This window comes from Lithobates pipiens, unplaced genomic scaffold, assembly GCF_037356315.1.
Source record: "Lithobates pipiens isolate NorthernLeopardFrog02 unplaced genomic scaffold, aLitPip1_a1.2 Scaffold_16, whole genome shotgun sequence".
Taxonomy (NCBI): domain Eukaryota; kingdom Metazoa; phylum Chordata; class Amphibia; order Anura; family Ranidae; genus Lithobates; species Lithobates pipiens.
Window position 1 is genome coordinate 474,211,945 of NW_027507748.1, and position 15,576 is coordinate 474,227,520.

Here is a 15,576-nt window from a genome sequence, read left to right on the forward strand (position 1 = left end):
ATATGTGTGGAGGGCCAGCTCAGAGAAATTTCAGTGGCAACTATTTACTGTAAGCGAGTTTCCCCTCACTGTGGAGAGATTTCCTCTCATTTCCTGTGGCATCTCTGACAAAAGAAACCTTTCCTGTCACATCATCAGGAGAGGACATGAAGGCAAATCATACCAATAGGACAAAAAGAAAACAAGAAAAAAAAAGCTTTCCTTCCTTTCTTGCAAATCAGCCGTGAATAAATACGAAAAGTGGAATTGGGCAAAGTGCGGCTGCAGAATTCATACTGTAAATGCTATATTTGCAACTGACTGTCTCACTGGCTGGAGATTGAGGTTGCTTGAGTTCTTTAACCACTTTCAGACCGGACCATTTTGCTGGTAAATGACCAGAGGTCTTTTTACAATTTGGCACTGCGCTGCTTTAACTGGTAATTGCGCGGTCATGCAATGTTGTACCCAAACAAAATTTGCGTCCTTTTCTTCCCACAAATAGAGCTTTCTTTTGATGGTATTTGATTGCCTCTGCGATTTTTATTTTTTGCGATATAAATGGAAAAAGACCGCAAATTTTGAAAAAAAATGATATTTTCTACTTTTTGTTATTAGAAAAATCCAATAAATTCAATTTTAGTCATACATTTAGGCCAAAATGTATTCAGCCACATGTCTTTGGTAAAAAAAAAGTCAATAACTGTATATTTATTGGTTTGCGCAAAAGTTGTCACATCTACAAACTAAGGTACGTTTTCTGGAATTTACGCAGCTTTTAGTTTACGACTGCCTATCTCAGTTCTTGAGGTGCTAAAATGGCAGGGCAGTAGAAAACCCCCCCAAATGACCCCATTTTGGAAAGTAGACCCCCTAAGGAAATTGATAAGTGGCATGTTGAGCCCATCGAATATTTTATTTTTTTGCCTCAAGCGATTGAATAATGACAAAAAAATAATTTTTTTTTTTTTTTTACACAAAGTTGTCACTAAATGATATATTGCTCACACATGCTATGGGCATATGTGAAATGACACCCCAAAATAAATTCTGCTGCTTCTCCTGAGTACGGGGATACCACACGTGTGGGATTTTTTGGGAGCCTAGCCGCGTACGGGGCCCCGAAAGCCAAGAACCGCCTTCAGGTTTTCTAAGGGCGTAAATATTTGACTTCACTCCTCACTACCTATTACAGTTTTGAAGGCCATAAAATGCCAAGATGGCACAAAACCCCCACAAATGACCCCATTTTAGAAAGTAGACACCCCAAGCTATTTGCTGAGAGGCATTTTGAGTCCATGGAATATTTTATATTTTGCCACAAGTTGCGGGAAAATTACAAACTTTAATTTTTTTTTTTTTTTCTTCACAAAGTTGTCACTAAATGATATATTGCTCACACATGCTATGGGCATATGTGAAATGACACCCCAAAATAAATTCTGCTGCTTCTCCTGAGTACGGGGATACCACATATGTGGGACTTTTTGGGAGCCTAGCCACGTACGGGGCCCCGAAAACCAAGAACCGCCTTCAGGTTTTCTAAGGGCGTAAATATTTGACTTCACTCCTCACTACCTATTACAGTTTTGAAGGCCATAAAATGCCAAGATGGCACAAAACCCCCACAAATGACCCCATTTTAGAAAGTAGACACCCCAAGCTATTTGCTGAGAGGCATGTTGAGTCCATGGAATATTTTATATTTTGCCACAAGTTGCGGGAAAATTACAAACTTTTTTTTTTTTTTTTTTTTTTCACAAAGTTGTCACTAAATGATATATTGCTCACGCATGCCATGGGCATATCTGAAATGACACCCCAAAATAAATTCTGCTGCTTCTCATGAGTACGGGGATACCACATATGTGGGACTTTTTGGGAGCCTAGCCGCGTACGGGGCCCCGAAAACCAAGCACCGCCTTCAGGCTTTCTAAGGGCGTTACAGTTTTGAAGGCCATAAAATGCCAAGATGGCACAAACCCCCCCCAAATGACCCCATTTTGGAAAGTAGACACCCCTAAATTTAGGGGTACACTAGTGAGACTAGGTAATAAATGGCGGGTGCCCTGAAACTATAAAAAAAATAACTAACCAACCAGCGTCACCTGTAACAGTTATATGGTGATCACTGGTGAAAGGGTTAACTAGGGGGCAATCAGGGGGCTTTATGCGGTAGTATATGGGGGTCCCTGGCGCTATAAAAAGCTGCGGCGAACCTAAATACCTACCTGCCTAACTAGCGTCACCTGTGACACTAATACAGTGATCAGAAAAACGATCGCTTATTAGGCTGGGTTCACACTGGAACGATGTGGGAACGCCACGAATGCGCGGCGGGTTCCCGCATCACATGCCTCCCGGCGGCAGTTCACACTGCCCTATGCGAACTGCTGGGAGTGTCAGTGAAATGTTAATGACACCCCCAGATCAGTTCGCATATCGCAGTGCGATCTGCAAACTCGGATTGCATGGTGTGAACACCCATGCGATCCGATTCTGCTGCGGACCAAAAAAAGGGTCCCGTGCGAGTTTGCGGCGGGTGCGGCGGGTGCGACACGAATTCAGCCATACTATCTGTATGGCTGAACTCGAATCGCACAGAGATCGGATGTGATTTGCACTGCAGTGCGGTGCGAATCACATCCGTTCTCAAACCGCTGCAATGTGAACCCAGCCTTAGTGACACTGGCGACGGGGGGTGATCACGGGGTTAAACCTTTATTGGGGGGGTTAGGGGGGTACATTAGAACTAAAGGGGGCTAACCCTAACTGCCCTAACAGTTATTACAGTCACAAATGACACCAATGCAAAAAAAAAAAAAAAGCAATTGGTGTCACTGTGACTGGGGGGGCAGGGGTAATTGGGGGGGTGATCGGGGGGTAAAGGGGGGGTGTGAGTGTGCCTGGCATGTTCTACTGTATGTGTGGTGTGTTGGTGCAACTCACCGAACCTCTCTCCTCGGTGCCGGAACGAAAAATACCGACACGGAGGAGAGAATACATCACTTCCTCTCCTGTGTTTACATTACAGGAGAGGAAGTGATGTCACGGAGGATTTCCATTCGTCGAGAGCGATCGCGAGGGGGTGGCCATGAATGAATGGCCGCCCCCTCATCCCGGATCGCTCTCGAAGGAATGCCGACCGCCGCAGGCACCGGGGGGGGGGCCCGATCGGGCCCCCCACCCGCGGGCAGGCAGGGACTTATATATACGCCCATATGCCTGCCCGTGCCATTCTGCCGACGTATATCGTCGTGCGGCGGTCGGCAAGTGGTTAAGGACTGCTGAGATAAGCTTAGTTACAGGTTTGACCTGCACACACATTTGCATCAAGACATAGGAACAGTCACTAACAAGTACAGCATTAATGAAATATTTTAAGATGAAATCTCAAAATTATGAAAAAGATCTCTTATCCGTGAAACACCTATATAAGATAATTAAAGCAAAACAATTTTTTTTTTTTTTTATTTCTCAAGAGATATCAGCAGGTTTAATAGAGAGAATTGATGAAACATTTTGCAATATTAGAATATAGTAGTTGTAAGTTCTGTTATTGGGTGCAGCATTAGGCTATTGTGTTTATAAAATAAGAAAATGAGACAAGCACATGATTCTACCCAAGATAGACAGACTAATGAGATGGATAAACACTTCTTATCTGCCAGTCACAACATTCAATACTTTTGCTTAGAAAGGAAAGAAGTGAAAAATGCCACAAACCCAACACAAAGATAATATTATTAAGAATGATAACAGCACAAGGAAATGAAAGGCATGAGAATGATAGAGGAAATAAAATGAAAGGGGACAAAAGCCAGAAACATTTGGAAAACACCGAGGTTGGGTTCACACTATATGCAGCACGGCTCGCAGCAGGGGTTCTGGTGCATACCCGTTCATACGTGCATACACTGCAGGACCCTCCTGCAGTGCACTCTGCGGCCGCCCCAAAGATGTGTGAACTGGCTCCATTGAGAGCCGGTCACACTCTCTTGTCATGCTAACTGGATGCAGGGAAACCCGCATCCAATTGGCATACGTGTTAACCCAGCCTAGTGCCGTATACACACGACCGGTTTTCTGGTCAGAATAAATTCTGAAGGTTTTTCTGATGGAGTTCTGATGGAGTTCCACTGAAACGGTCTTGCGTACACAGGATCACACCAAAGTCTGATCGTTAAGAACACAGTGACGTACAACGCGTACGACGGGACTAGAAAAAGGAAGTTCAGTAGCCAGTAGCCAATAGCCTCCGTCTCGTACTGCTTCAGAGCATACTTGCTTTAGAGAATACGTCATTTTTGGTCCGTCAGAACAGCATACAGATGAGCGGTTTTCCCGATAGGAATTGGTTCCGTCAGAAATATTTAAAACACGTTCTATTTCTAGGTCATCTGACTTTTTCTGTTGCACACTCCACTCATGTGCACACAGCATAAAAGCACAAAACTACTGTAAAGATCACCTTGTATGCAGAGCCAGATTTAGACCTTGGGGGGCCAGGGGCATTTCAGGTTTGCGGGACACCTCATACACAGAGCTGGTTTACATTCTCAATCACAGTCACACATTTTCAAAATGCATTACACAACGTTATTCTTAGGTCACACGTGCACACATGCCTGCAGTCATAGACCACCTTCCTTATGTAGCACCCTTTATCTAGGTTGCTAGAGGTGGTAGTTTTATTTTGTTACAGCCAGTGAAGGTAAATTTAGGCAGGACTAGCTGAAAGCTAGGCCCGTTTGCTTTTGATCTTGAGGCTGGGAGTGGTTTGAGAGTAGCAGCAGGTGACTGACATGTGGCTTCATCTCTCTGGCACCTCCTCTGGTTTCTGTAAGGTTCTGGAAAAGAGGTGGAGAGAGGACTGGAGTGGCATGGGGTGTATCTGGGAGCCCTGAGCAATCCTCCAACTAGGATTGGCAGGGGGCAGGCATCCTATATAGACCCAGGATCAGCCTGCTGGGAGGAGGAGTAGTTGGGTGGAAGAACTGAGTGATGGAGTGTTAGTAACCCAAAAAATACAGCGCTATTCTTAAATGTGATTAATAAAAAACATTAACAGATAAATTGTGTGAAACTTATACCGTGAGTGCAGCAACAACTTTATAAGTGAGATACCCACAAATCAAATCCTAGTTATTTTCCAAAAAGCTGCGCTAAAATTATCCAAAAATACTTGTGAAAAGTAAATAAATAAAATAAATGAATATATCAAACAATATTTAAACAAAATATAATCCAAAAAGTGTATATGTTCAAATATTAGTCCATATCCCCATCAACAAAATTTTCTGATTGTAGTCTCCACTGTGTAACACACCACACCAGTAAAGGAAAAAATTTCCTCAAAGTTGCAGAGACAGGCTTCCACCACCAACACTACTGCCGCTTACCAGCTAGACTGGTCCCATCACAGAGACCAGATATCGCCACAAAAGAAACGCTCCTTCTGCAAATGGACCGCCAGGGGGATATATCTCTATTTGGCACTCAGTTCAGGTGGTTGGAAAGATCCTACGGCCACACCACTCATTGCCCGGCACATATAGAAATGAAAAGGGTCGCCATAGTGTAATAAATTCTTAGGTTTAATAAATAAAATAAAAGGTTGCACTTACATCAAGCTGAAAAACTGTTTGCTGTATTAAAAACAAGTTTGCCGGCCGGCTTCGTGAACGCTGCCCGTCGCTTCCGGGTTCAGCGTGGAACGCGGTGAAGTCAATACGCCACTCCTCCCTGATGGAGTGTTAGGCTGTCGTGGCCTTTGAGGGAGACCCTTTTCTGGGGGGGTGACCTTGGGCCTGGAGCTCGGGAGCTGGGAAGGAACCTCTCTATACAACCCAAACGAGAGGTGTCCTGAACGGGAGCAGGAGAAGGACAGCCGGGAACATTGCCGGGCAACTCATCAGGAGGGATCCATCCAGAGTTGGTGAGTGAGATATACTGTAAGAAGATCTGGGAAAGACATGTGCCAGGAATGGATGTAAAGCCAGAAGTAGAGACTGTGATTTCGCTAGGTTTAGAGACAGTGTCAGGAAAGACAGGTCCGCAGTACACTTATGCCGCATACAGACGATCAGAATTTCGAACAACCAAACCATGGATTTATTTCTGATGGATGTTGGCTGAAACTTGTCTTGCATACACATGGTCGGAAAAATGTTTTTGGAAATTCCGATCGGCTAGAAAGCGCTGATGTACAACTAGTATTACGGGACTAGAATAAGGAAGTTCAATAGCCAGTGCGCCACTCTTTGGGCTCCTTCTGCTAATCTCGTGTTAGTAGAAGTTTAGTGAGAGATGATTTGCGCTTTTCAACCCTTCCTTACACACTTTCTTCCACTCTTAATTCCACCTCAGATGAGGCTCCAGAAGTCCAACCTGGGCCTTCCACCCAGGAATAAGATGTGGAGGAGCCCAGCTTGAGTCAGGTATAGCATTGTTTAACATATTTCTCAAAATTGTGTTTGATTGATGAACAATAAACTAAAACTATGTCCCATTTATTCTTACACAGGAAAGCCTCAGCCAGGAGGAGGCTGTGGAATGTGGCAGCCACGAGGTGGTGGGGGAATGTGGCAGTCAGGAGTTGGCCGGGCCCAGTAGCCTGACCAAATCATAGGTTCCTCCCCTCCTCCTTCCAACAAAAAGTACCAGGAAGGGGAGGAATGTGCATTAGTCAGCGCTTTCTTTGATTCGGGAGGCTACTGCGGCCCTCAGAACCACCCCCAATCTTCAAGAGGCCTATGCCTGCATGGTAGCCAGCAAAATGCAGGAAATTGAGGTAGGTCAATGCTTCTTTTGTGAGGCAGCGATCTATCTGGCCCTAAATAAGGGGTTGAGGGGCGAAATCACAAGCAAAACCCACCTGTGTGAGTTGGACCATCCTCCTCCTCCTTCTCCACCTCATCCAACTCCTGCCACAGCTCCAACACTAGAGCCACAGCCTGGAAGCAAGCATGGAAGGAAGCGTGGAAGGAAGATAAGAGAGTGATGGCCTGGTTTCAGTCTGGACTGACAAAAGACGCAGGCTGTTGTAAGACCACATCCTCAGGACATACATGTCATCTGCTGCTGCTCCCGATCTCTCGGGGTACTGGACCGGAATGTGCTCCCTATTAAGTGGACTCCTCAGGCTACCAATTTTGACTGTCAAATAATTGATGTGTGCCCTGGGGTAAAAAGGCTTTGCCAATTTCACCAGTTTATCCAGCGTTGCCTTCCTCTTTATTTTGTTATGACCCATAATAAATGCCTAGTTTATTTTCTCAAATACTTGGCTATGTGTCTTAGTTCAAAAAGGATAGTTTGTTTGTGAGTAGGCAGGTACATTTCAAAAAGAATGTCAAATTATCAAGGGACACCAACACCAACCAATCTCTTTGAGGTTACAAAATACAAGATATTAATGATGTTGTGGTAACTTGACACACAAAACGAGAAAAAATATAATATAGATCACTATAAAAAAAAACTGGAGATCGTGATAAAAAAAAAAAAAAAAGAGTAGATCACTATATAAAAAAAAAACATTATTCTGGAGATCTGGCATAAAAAAAAAAAGATTATTCATGAGATCACAAGAAATAATAAAGAAATCAGTTTGTCAGAACTCTGTGTGAATATCAGCAGCAAAACAACTTCATTATTCTAGAATTATAAAGAAGAAGAGAATGCACTGCATTAAAAGATTCAATACTTTGCAGCTTGACCAATGTGCTATCTCCATTATGAACACTAGTTTTACCAGACCGAATGCTTCCGTCTCGTACTTGATTCAGAGCAAGCATGGAATTTTGTGCATCAGAATTTTGTACACACACTCGGAATTTACAAAAACTGATTTTGTTGTTGGAAAATTTGAGAACCAGCTCTCAAATTTTGTTTGTCGGAAATTCCGACAAAAAATGTCCGATGAAGCCTAGACATGGTCAGAATTTTTAACAAGAAACTCACATCGAACATTTGTTGTCGGAAATTTCAATCGTCTGTACGCAGCATTACATGTTCTTGGCATATGCACACTAGTGCATTGGCACATCGGCGTACGCACATGAGCACTTGTGCATCGGCATACGCCAGGTGGGCTATTTAAACTGAGTTTCTGCATAGACTCATTGCTGTTTGGTCTGCAGCTTCATTGTGTTCTAACCTGTTACCTGTGCTGACCTCTGATCATGATCCGGCTTGTTCTCACTAAGCTGTTTGCTTGATACCCCAACCCCTTGCTTGTTTTGGACTCCTCTTCTGCCTGCTGCTCTGTCTATCTACCTGAACATTACCGACCCAGCTTGTCTGACTCTGCAACTGCTCATCTAGCTTGTCACGGCTCTGCTCTGCAATCTGCATCTGGATCCTACACTAGCTGCAATCCCAGCCTGCCACGGGCCCTGGTATGCCTAACCACCACCTGCCTGCCTGCTGCACATCCATCCATGGACAACCAGCCATACAGACTACAGGACTGATGTACGTGATGGACAGGCTGCTGCAGTCAGGAGGGTTGGCAGAGCCTATGCAGGACTGACTGGGACCAGTAGTCCACCAAGTTACAGCTAGCACAAAAAGACTATTTTCAGTTATTGGTTGCTACACCAAAGAGGACTGAAGACCCCTGCCAGCAAATGGCGAATCCACAACTGTTAGGCCTTATTCAGAGTGGGGCCTAACCATGTGCTAGCTGTGCCGGGAATCAAGCATTGTGCAGTAGAGGAAGCAGAGATGACTAAGTGATGTGTATCTTTCTCGTCTATTTGAATTCATTTATCTATCTGAGCATCCCACGTTCCCTTTACCCCATCCAAGTAAAATCCCCTCAATAAAATAACAAAAACAAGCTGATGGGCTGTTCATTGTCTAGCAAAGTGCGACTGGAAGTGAATGCCTGGCTGAGCAGGGTAACAGGTGGAACTACTACACTCAGTGACCCCACGGGGGGCACCGCTATGCTTAAGAGCAATTGTGCTCTATGTATGGTTGTAAAACCTTTTACAGAGGATGGCAGGCAAAATACAAAGATACATTTAATAAAAGAAATGATTTAATTATTATGTGTTTTATATTATTTATTTATTACTTTATATACATTTTTATATTGTTTTATATTATTTTTGCATGGGGGGGGGCTTCTCTCAAGGGGCCCATGGCAGTTGCCTCCCTTATAAATTCAACACTGCTTGTATACTTAAAGTGTGAAGGAATCTAATGTACATACTGATAATCAGAAAATGTCTATTTGCTTATGTGTATACATGTTTCTATGCAACTCCTTACTTATTATGTAGTATACAGATTGACTCTCTGTTTGGAATTAAAGATGGCGTCTACTCCCTACATCCCATGCGTTAGAAGAATGCATATGAGATAACAGAACCAGCTTCAACCAAACTTCAAGCATCAAGTTTCTCCATTTCTCTTGTATTTTAACCAATAAGATGTACCAATTAGACTGACAAAGCAATGACGTATCTTTCTGTATAAAATATTAACACCGCCCACGAATAAATCAGAAGTTAGAAGTAACCGAGCTGAACGTGTCTCAGAGAGTGTTTACTTCTAATGTGCATGCACATTTATACTTTTTAATTAGAAACAGCAGCAGATAACCTTGAACTAGATTGTAGTTCTTATCCATTTCAAAAGTAGTTTTATGTTTTTAGCACCAATTTTAGGATACGTTTATATTTGTATATATTCTTTGTGCCATCCTAACTAGTAGCTGTTTTGATGCACATTTTTATTAGGGAAGAAACAGGCAGGAGCCTTCCAAATAAAAGCTTAATAATATATTAACCACTAGACAACCAGCACACGACAATGTACGTCGGCACAATGGCGCTGCTGGGTAAATGGGCGTACAGTTAGGTCCCCTTTAAATGGTGGCATTTTGGGTGTGGGCACGTGCCACCGGGTACTTGTTTTCTGCCGGGTGGCCCGTGACCCTGTCAAAATCGTGGGAAAGAACGGGGAGATGCTTTTGTAAACAAGGCATTTTCTGATCTGCCTAGTGACATGACAAGGATCTACTGCTCCCTGTCATCGGGAGCAGTGATCGCTGTCTTGTCAGTGGAAGCCCATCCCCCCACAGTTAGAACACCTCCCTAGGACACACTTAACCCCTTGATTGCCCCATGTGTTTAACCCATTCCCTGCCATTGTCATTTACAGAGTAATCAATGCAATTTTTATAGTACTGATCGCTGTATAAATGACAATGGTCCCAAAATGGTGTCAAAAGTGTCCAATGTGTCTGCCATAATGTCGCAGTCATGATAAAAATCGCAGATCGCCGCAATTACTAATAAAAAAAAAATTATAAAAATGCTATAAAGCTATCCCCTATTTTGTAAGCACTATAACTTTTTCGCAAACCAATCAATATACGTTTATTGCGATTTTTTTACCAAAAATATGTAGAAGAATATATATCAGCTTAAACTGAGAAAAAAATAGTTTTTTTTTATATTTTTTGTGGATATTTATTATAGCAAAAAGTAAAAAATATAGCTTTTTTTTTTTTAAAATGCTCTTTTTTTGTTTATAGCACAAAAGCGATCAAATACCACCAAAAGAATTTGTGGGGAAAAAAAAAGACATCAATTTTGTTTGGGTGCAACATTGCACGACCGTGTAATTGTCAGTTAAAGTGACGCAGTGCCATATCGCAAAAAGTGCTCTGGTCAGGAAGGGGGTAAATCCTTCCTGGACTAAAGTGGTTGAGTCAAGCCTGGAAAAATCTCAAATATGAGCAAGGATTAAAAACCTAGGAGTCAGCACTATGCACGTAGGACTTATCTTTTGTCTGTCTTGTGCAACTTCAGGTGAAGAGGGGATGTCAGCTTTTTTAAAAACATAGGTGTAGGCAGCCTATTGCATTAGTTTCTAATTAGGTGCCTTCTAATATGTTCTGTACATTTATTGTTTGATCAGTACTCAGATTTTTATCCAGCCACAGGCTCCCACAGCAGACAGAGCAAAAGAGAGAGAGTAAGTGCCGATTCACACAGGGGCAACACGACTTCAGCACGACTTTGCAAGGCGACTTCAAAGCGACTTCAACGTGACTTTGAGTGACTTACAACACGACTTCAAGTCGCCCCCAGGACAGGCGACTTTGGCTGTGGCCAATCAGAGAATAATCAGCTCTCTGGGAGGGAGGAGTTTGCCTGGGTAAACTAATTTCTTTTTCTGTAAAGTCGCTTCAATATAGATGGAGATCCGACTTGGAGGTGACTCCCATTGAATTCTATAGGTACAGGTCACCTTGAAGTAGTACAGGAACCTTTTCTGAAGTCGGAGTGACTTCAGTAGTGTACATTTATTAGAAAGACGGTTCTTATTGACTATAATGTAATTCCCAATGTCAAGCGACTTGGGGCGACTTGAGGGCTGACTAGTTGTATCCCAAGTCGTTGTAGTGTGAACCGACCCTGATGGTCATCAGTCAGCTCACATATCTAAAGGCCTGTGCACAGCTGAGACTAATAAAAAGCTTTGGCTACTATGGGGTTTGTTTGTTCCTTTGGGCTTTGTTTGGTTTTTCCATGTCAGTTTTCGGTTATCAGCTATGGAACCTCTCACTATGTGTAGGCTAGAAATGTAGATGACACATATACACCATTAACAATCCTGCAAGCCAAATTCCTCACACTATATACACACACACATTCCGAAACATAGTAGCATTTTTTATGGCTTCGTAAGAACCTCTTGACCTTTTAAAAAGTCAGGTTGGGGCTATAAATCTGCCATTATCCAAAAGCTATTAGCCCTGAATTATCTCTGCATAGCTGCATAGCTGAAAAGGTTACAGAACAAGTAGCATATTAAAATCTGGGTTTTCCATTTATGGACATTCTTCCCTAGAAATAAATGTCATTGATTTGGTCAGCAAATACACATCTAAGCAGGATATCGCGTCTGTAGTTATATTTTTCTAGCATAAATTTTTTGTCTGATATGCGATTGTAAGGTTAAACATTTTGGTACCTCACAGCCTTAATAAGTATAAACCAAAGTTTTCTATATCGAGCTTCCAAGGTCCATATTCATACCAAATGACAGACTCTGGAGACCTTACTGTTGCAGAGAGGCATTCGGAAGGGATGTCCCTTATCCCCTTCCCTTTTTCACCTTGGCACTTAAACCCTTGGCCATTTTGATTCAGGGATCCTGTCTTGTCAAAAGGTTGTGGGTGAGCCCTTTGGAGGAAAGAATTTCACTCTATGCAGATGATGCCCTTCTCTATCTCCATTACGCTTATTCCTCCTTACAGGCTGCACTTGATATTTTTGACAAGTTTGGATGTTGTTGGGGATCCGAATCAACTGGTTAAAATGTACTTTTTTCCCTTTAGATCCCTGGGCACGAGAGACCGCAGTGAACACCCCATTGAAGTGGATTGACCCGTTTACTTGAGTAGCCATTGAGCTTTCATGACCTTAATTTGTGTCCACTACTGCTTTAACTTCATGAAAAATGTACCTCCTGGGTCTCAAGGGGCATATCAAGGGGCGTATCAACCTTCTAAAAAGTATTTTTCTTCCTAAATTCATTTATGTCTTTTGCAAATGACAAACCTGAATACCTAACACTTTCCTTAGGGAGGTGCCCTCCCTCGGTTGGCTAAGTCCACTTTACATCTTCCAGTGTGGTGTGGAGATCTGGCCTTCTACTGGGTGGCTATTCTTGTTACCGCCCGCTGGTGGTTTATGCACTCCTGGGCCAATGCCACAGTTTGCTTAGAAGCAGCCATGCTGGGGTCACTTCAGGAGCTTGGTAACCTGGTATATAGGGGCCCTGGGGCATATTTCAGTCTCCCACACCCCACTAGCAGGACACTGAGGGTTTGGATTGTGGCTAGGCAGAGATTTCTGCGAACCAATTGTTGGTCACCATACTGCCCACTCTGGGGAACCCCCAACCTATCACATTTTCATCTTCTGCCTGATCCTCAGCCTTGAGCCTGTTTTGGTGTTAAAATATCTGTGGGATGTTATTCCGGTGGGTTCCTGCACGTTTCTGACCTTAGGGTGACATTTACACTACCCAGATGGATATACTTCTGCTATTTTTAAATAGGCCACACAGCTTGAGCCCAATTCCCTGATCTCTGAGCCTAGTTGTGGACCCTATTGAGCATTATCAAAAGGGAAAAGGTTCTAAACCTAGAATAACAAAAGTACAGATTGCCAACAGAAATGTTCTATATATCCAAAACATGTATTTCTTTAGTCAGAAAAAGTTATTGTAAAGCTTTGCTTTTCTAGTATTTCGAAAGAATTCGAAATCCTATTTACCTACCAAAGAAAACATGTAGAATTTTTGCCAGAAACCACATTAAGATATTTTGACAATTTATATAAACTTCTTTATTATTGTTATGGGGATGGAAATACTGTAGTGTAGCAATCCAATAAAAGTGATTGAGAAGTTTATGTCATGCCTATCTAGGTACCAAATTTGATAGCATAGAATATTTACAGTATGTAACATGTACTTTGTAAAATCTACTACTGAATACACTAACTGCAGTGTAGGTATTTATTGATTCTGTTCTTTACTTACGCATTAAATCGAGCTCGAACAATGACTCGGCAAAAGTTCCTAAATCTATGCTCACGACCAACAATAAAGAGTGGCTTGTCAAAATATGGATGATTCTCTCGTAGCTCTTCTTCTTGAACTTTTCTATTGAACCAAAGATTGAAGTTAGGCTTTATTGTGAACATGTATTGTATAATGTATCTATAAACATACACAGAAAAAATACAAATACCTTTTCATCTCTGCTTGCTCCTTCTTTTCTTGTATCATTTTAATTTCACTGTCTTCTCTCTGGGCATTTCTGTATCGTACTGTGTTAGAGTGCTATAATTTGAGAGAGGCAAGAATACAAATCCCATATAAAGTGATTCACAAATAATACACAGTTTACCCTGTTTTCCCAAATGCATTTAACCTTCTACTAATTCTCAACTTCTCCTTCCCAATTTCCATTGTTTCTGACTGTGCTTTAATAGTTAAAGGATAACTAAACCCAAGAACAAAAAGTGAATATAATGCAACTTACCCGAATGAAGATGTGGTGGCTGCATTAGTTTCATGTAAAACATTTTCCCTAAGTACAGAAAATACCTGTCATTCTTGCTAGAAATGCAGTGTCCTCGCTCCTTCATGTGCTCTGAACAGACAGTGAAATATGTTCTTTATTTTGTCAACTACTATACCCAACAACTCAGGACTGCCCACCGCTTTTCAGGCGTTTTATCGTTAAAAATAGCACCTGTAAAGCACCCGAAAAGTGCCTATCATGCTTTCCCAGTGTGAAAGCTTGAGTGCTTTCACACTGAGGCGGTGTGCTTGCAGGACAGGAAAAAAAGTCCTGCAAGCAGCATCTTTGGGGCAATGCAGGAGAGGTGTATACACCGCTCCCAAAACACTGTGCCATTAAATTGAATGGGCAGCGCTGCCGAAGCGCCACAACACAGGCATTTTTAATCCTTTCTAACCCTTATAATAGTGGTAAAGTGCCCCTAAAACTAGCGGCGCTTTACCAGAAACGCCAGCACCAACCCCTTGTGAAAGTACCCTATGGGTCAGAAAATGTGTTATTTAGAGAATTATCAGGTGATAATAATGGTGAATATGTCTGCGGTAAACTACGGCAAGCACCTACTAAAAACTGATACGCTTCACTATATTACGTTTTTGTTTATGGGTCTAGATACACTTTAATAGCAAAAACATCTCTTACAGACTCATGTATATTTGGCAAACTAACAAATCTCCTGAATAATGTGCCTCCATACTATGTAATAAGAATGTCATATATATGTTTTTTAACTGTTAGACAAATAAGCAGAGTTTAAAAAAACAATAAATTATACTGATTTTTGTCAATGCTTACCTTCTCCATTTCTATCTAGTAATCTATGTTGTTCTGTGTTAAAGTTTTACCCTATATGTTAGAATTTTTGGTTTGGATTACTGTGCTTGGTGCAGGCTTGTGATACCACTTTCCAAATGTCTAAATGAACCAATGGATTGATAATACAGCTTTTGTCAAGTGTTTAAAAAAATAGTTTTTTTGTCTTATATACTTATTAATTCCAGAGTTAAGTGAAATGCCAGACCAAAGGTTAGGCATTAAGTTTTTCATAGCTTGGGCAAAGACTTAGAATCCTGTTATATGTGACCCTTTTGGGAGGTATGTCCCACTAATCTCTGTCCACTTATGAAGTTGTTAAAGACAGCACTAAATCCTGACTAAAGTCAAAGCAATAGATCTGAAATGAAACAGACACTGACAAACTCAATAGTCTTACACCCACTTACCTGTTATAGCAGCAGTGCATGGTCTCATGCAACATATACTCAGTTTTCTTAGTAGGCATCACTCAGTAACAGACTTACATATTCTGACGCACCCTATTTTTTCTCTGCAATATAAGTCTGTGTAAAGATAGTTGTGATGAGGGGGTGTGGCTGGTACTCAGCTATGCTAGAATAGACTACTGGAGTGGAAAACACCACCAGGATAAAAAATAATTTGTATGTTTTGGATGTGCAGGACCTTAATCATAGCCT

General features: G+C 42.0%; 1 protein-coding gene across 3 annotated transcripts in view; it reads right to left on the bottom strand.

Moving 5' to 3' along the window:
* Positions 1-15,576, bottom strand: part of NALCN (sodium leak channel, non-selective) — an 864,749-nt gene that overhangs the window by 168,984 nt on the left and 680,189 nt on the right. For all 3 annotated transcript variants that reach the window (XM_077482966.1, XM_077482963.1, XM_077482965.1), the window contains 2 exons: positions 13,766-13,857; positions 13,555-13,677 (listed from right to left, as the gene is read on the bottom strand). In XM_077482966.1, coding sequence (XP_077339092.1) covers positions 13,555-13,677; positions 13,766-13,857 — 215 coding nt within the window. The remainder of the gene's footprint in view (positions 1-13,554; positions 13,678-13,765; positions 13,858-15,576) is intronic.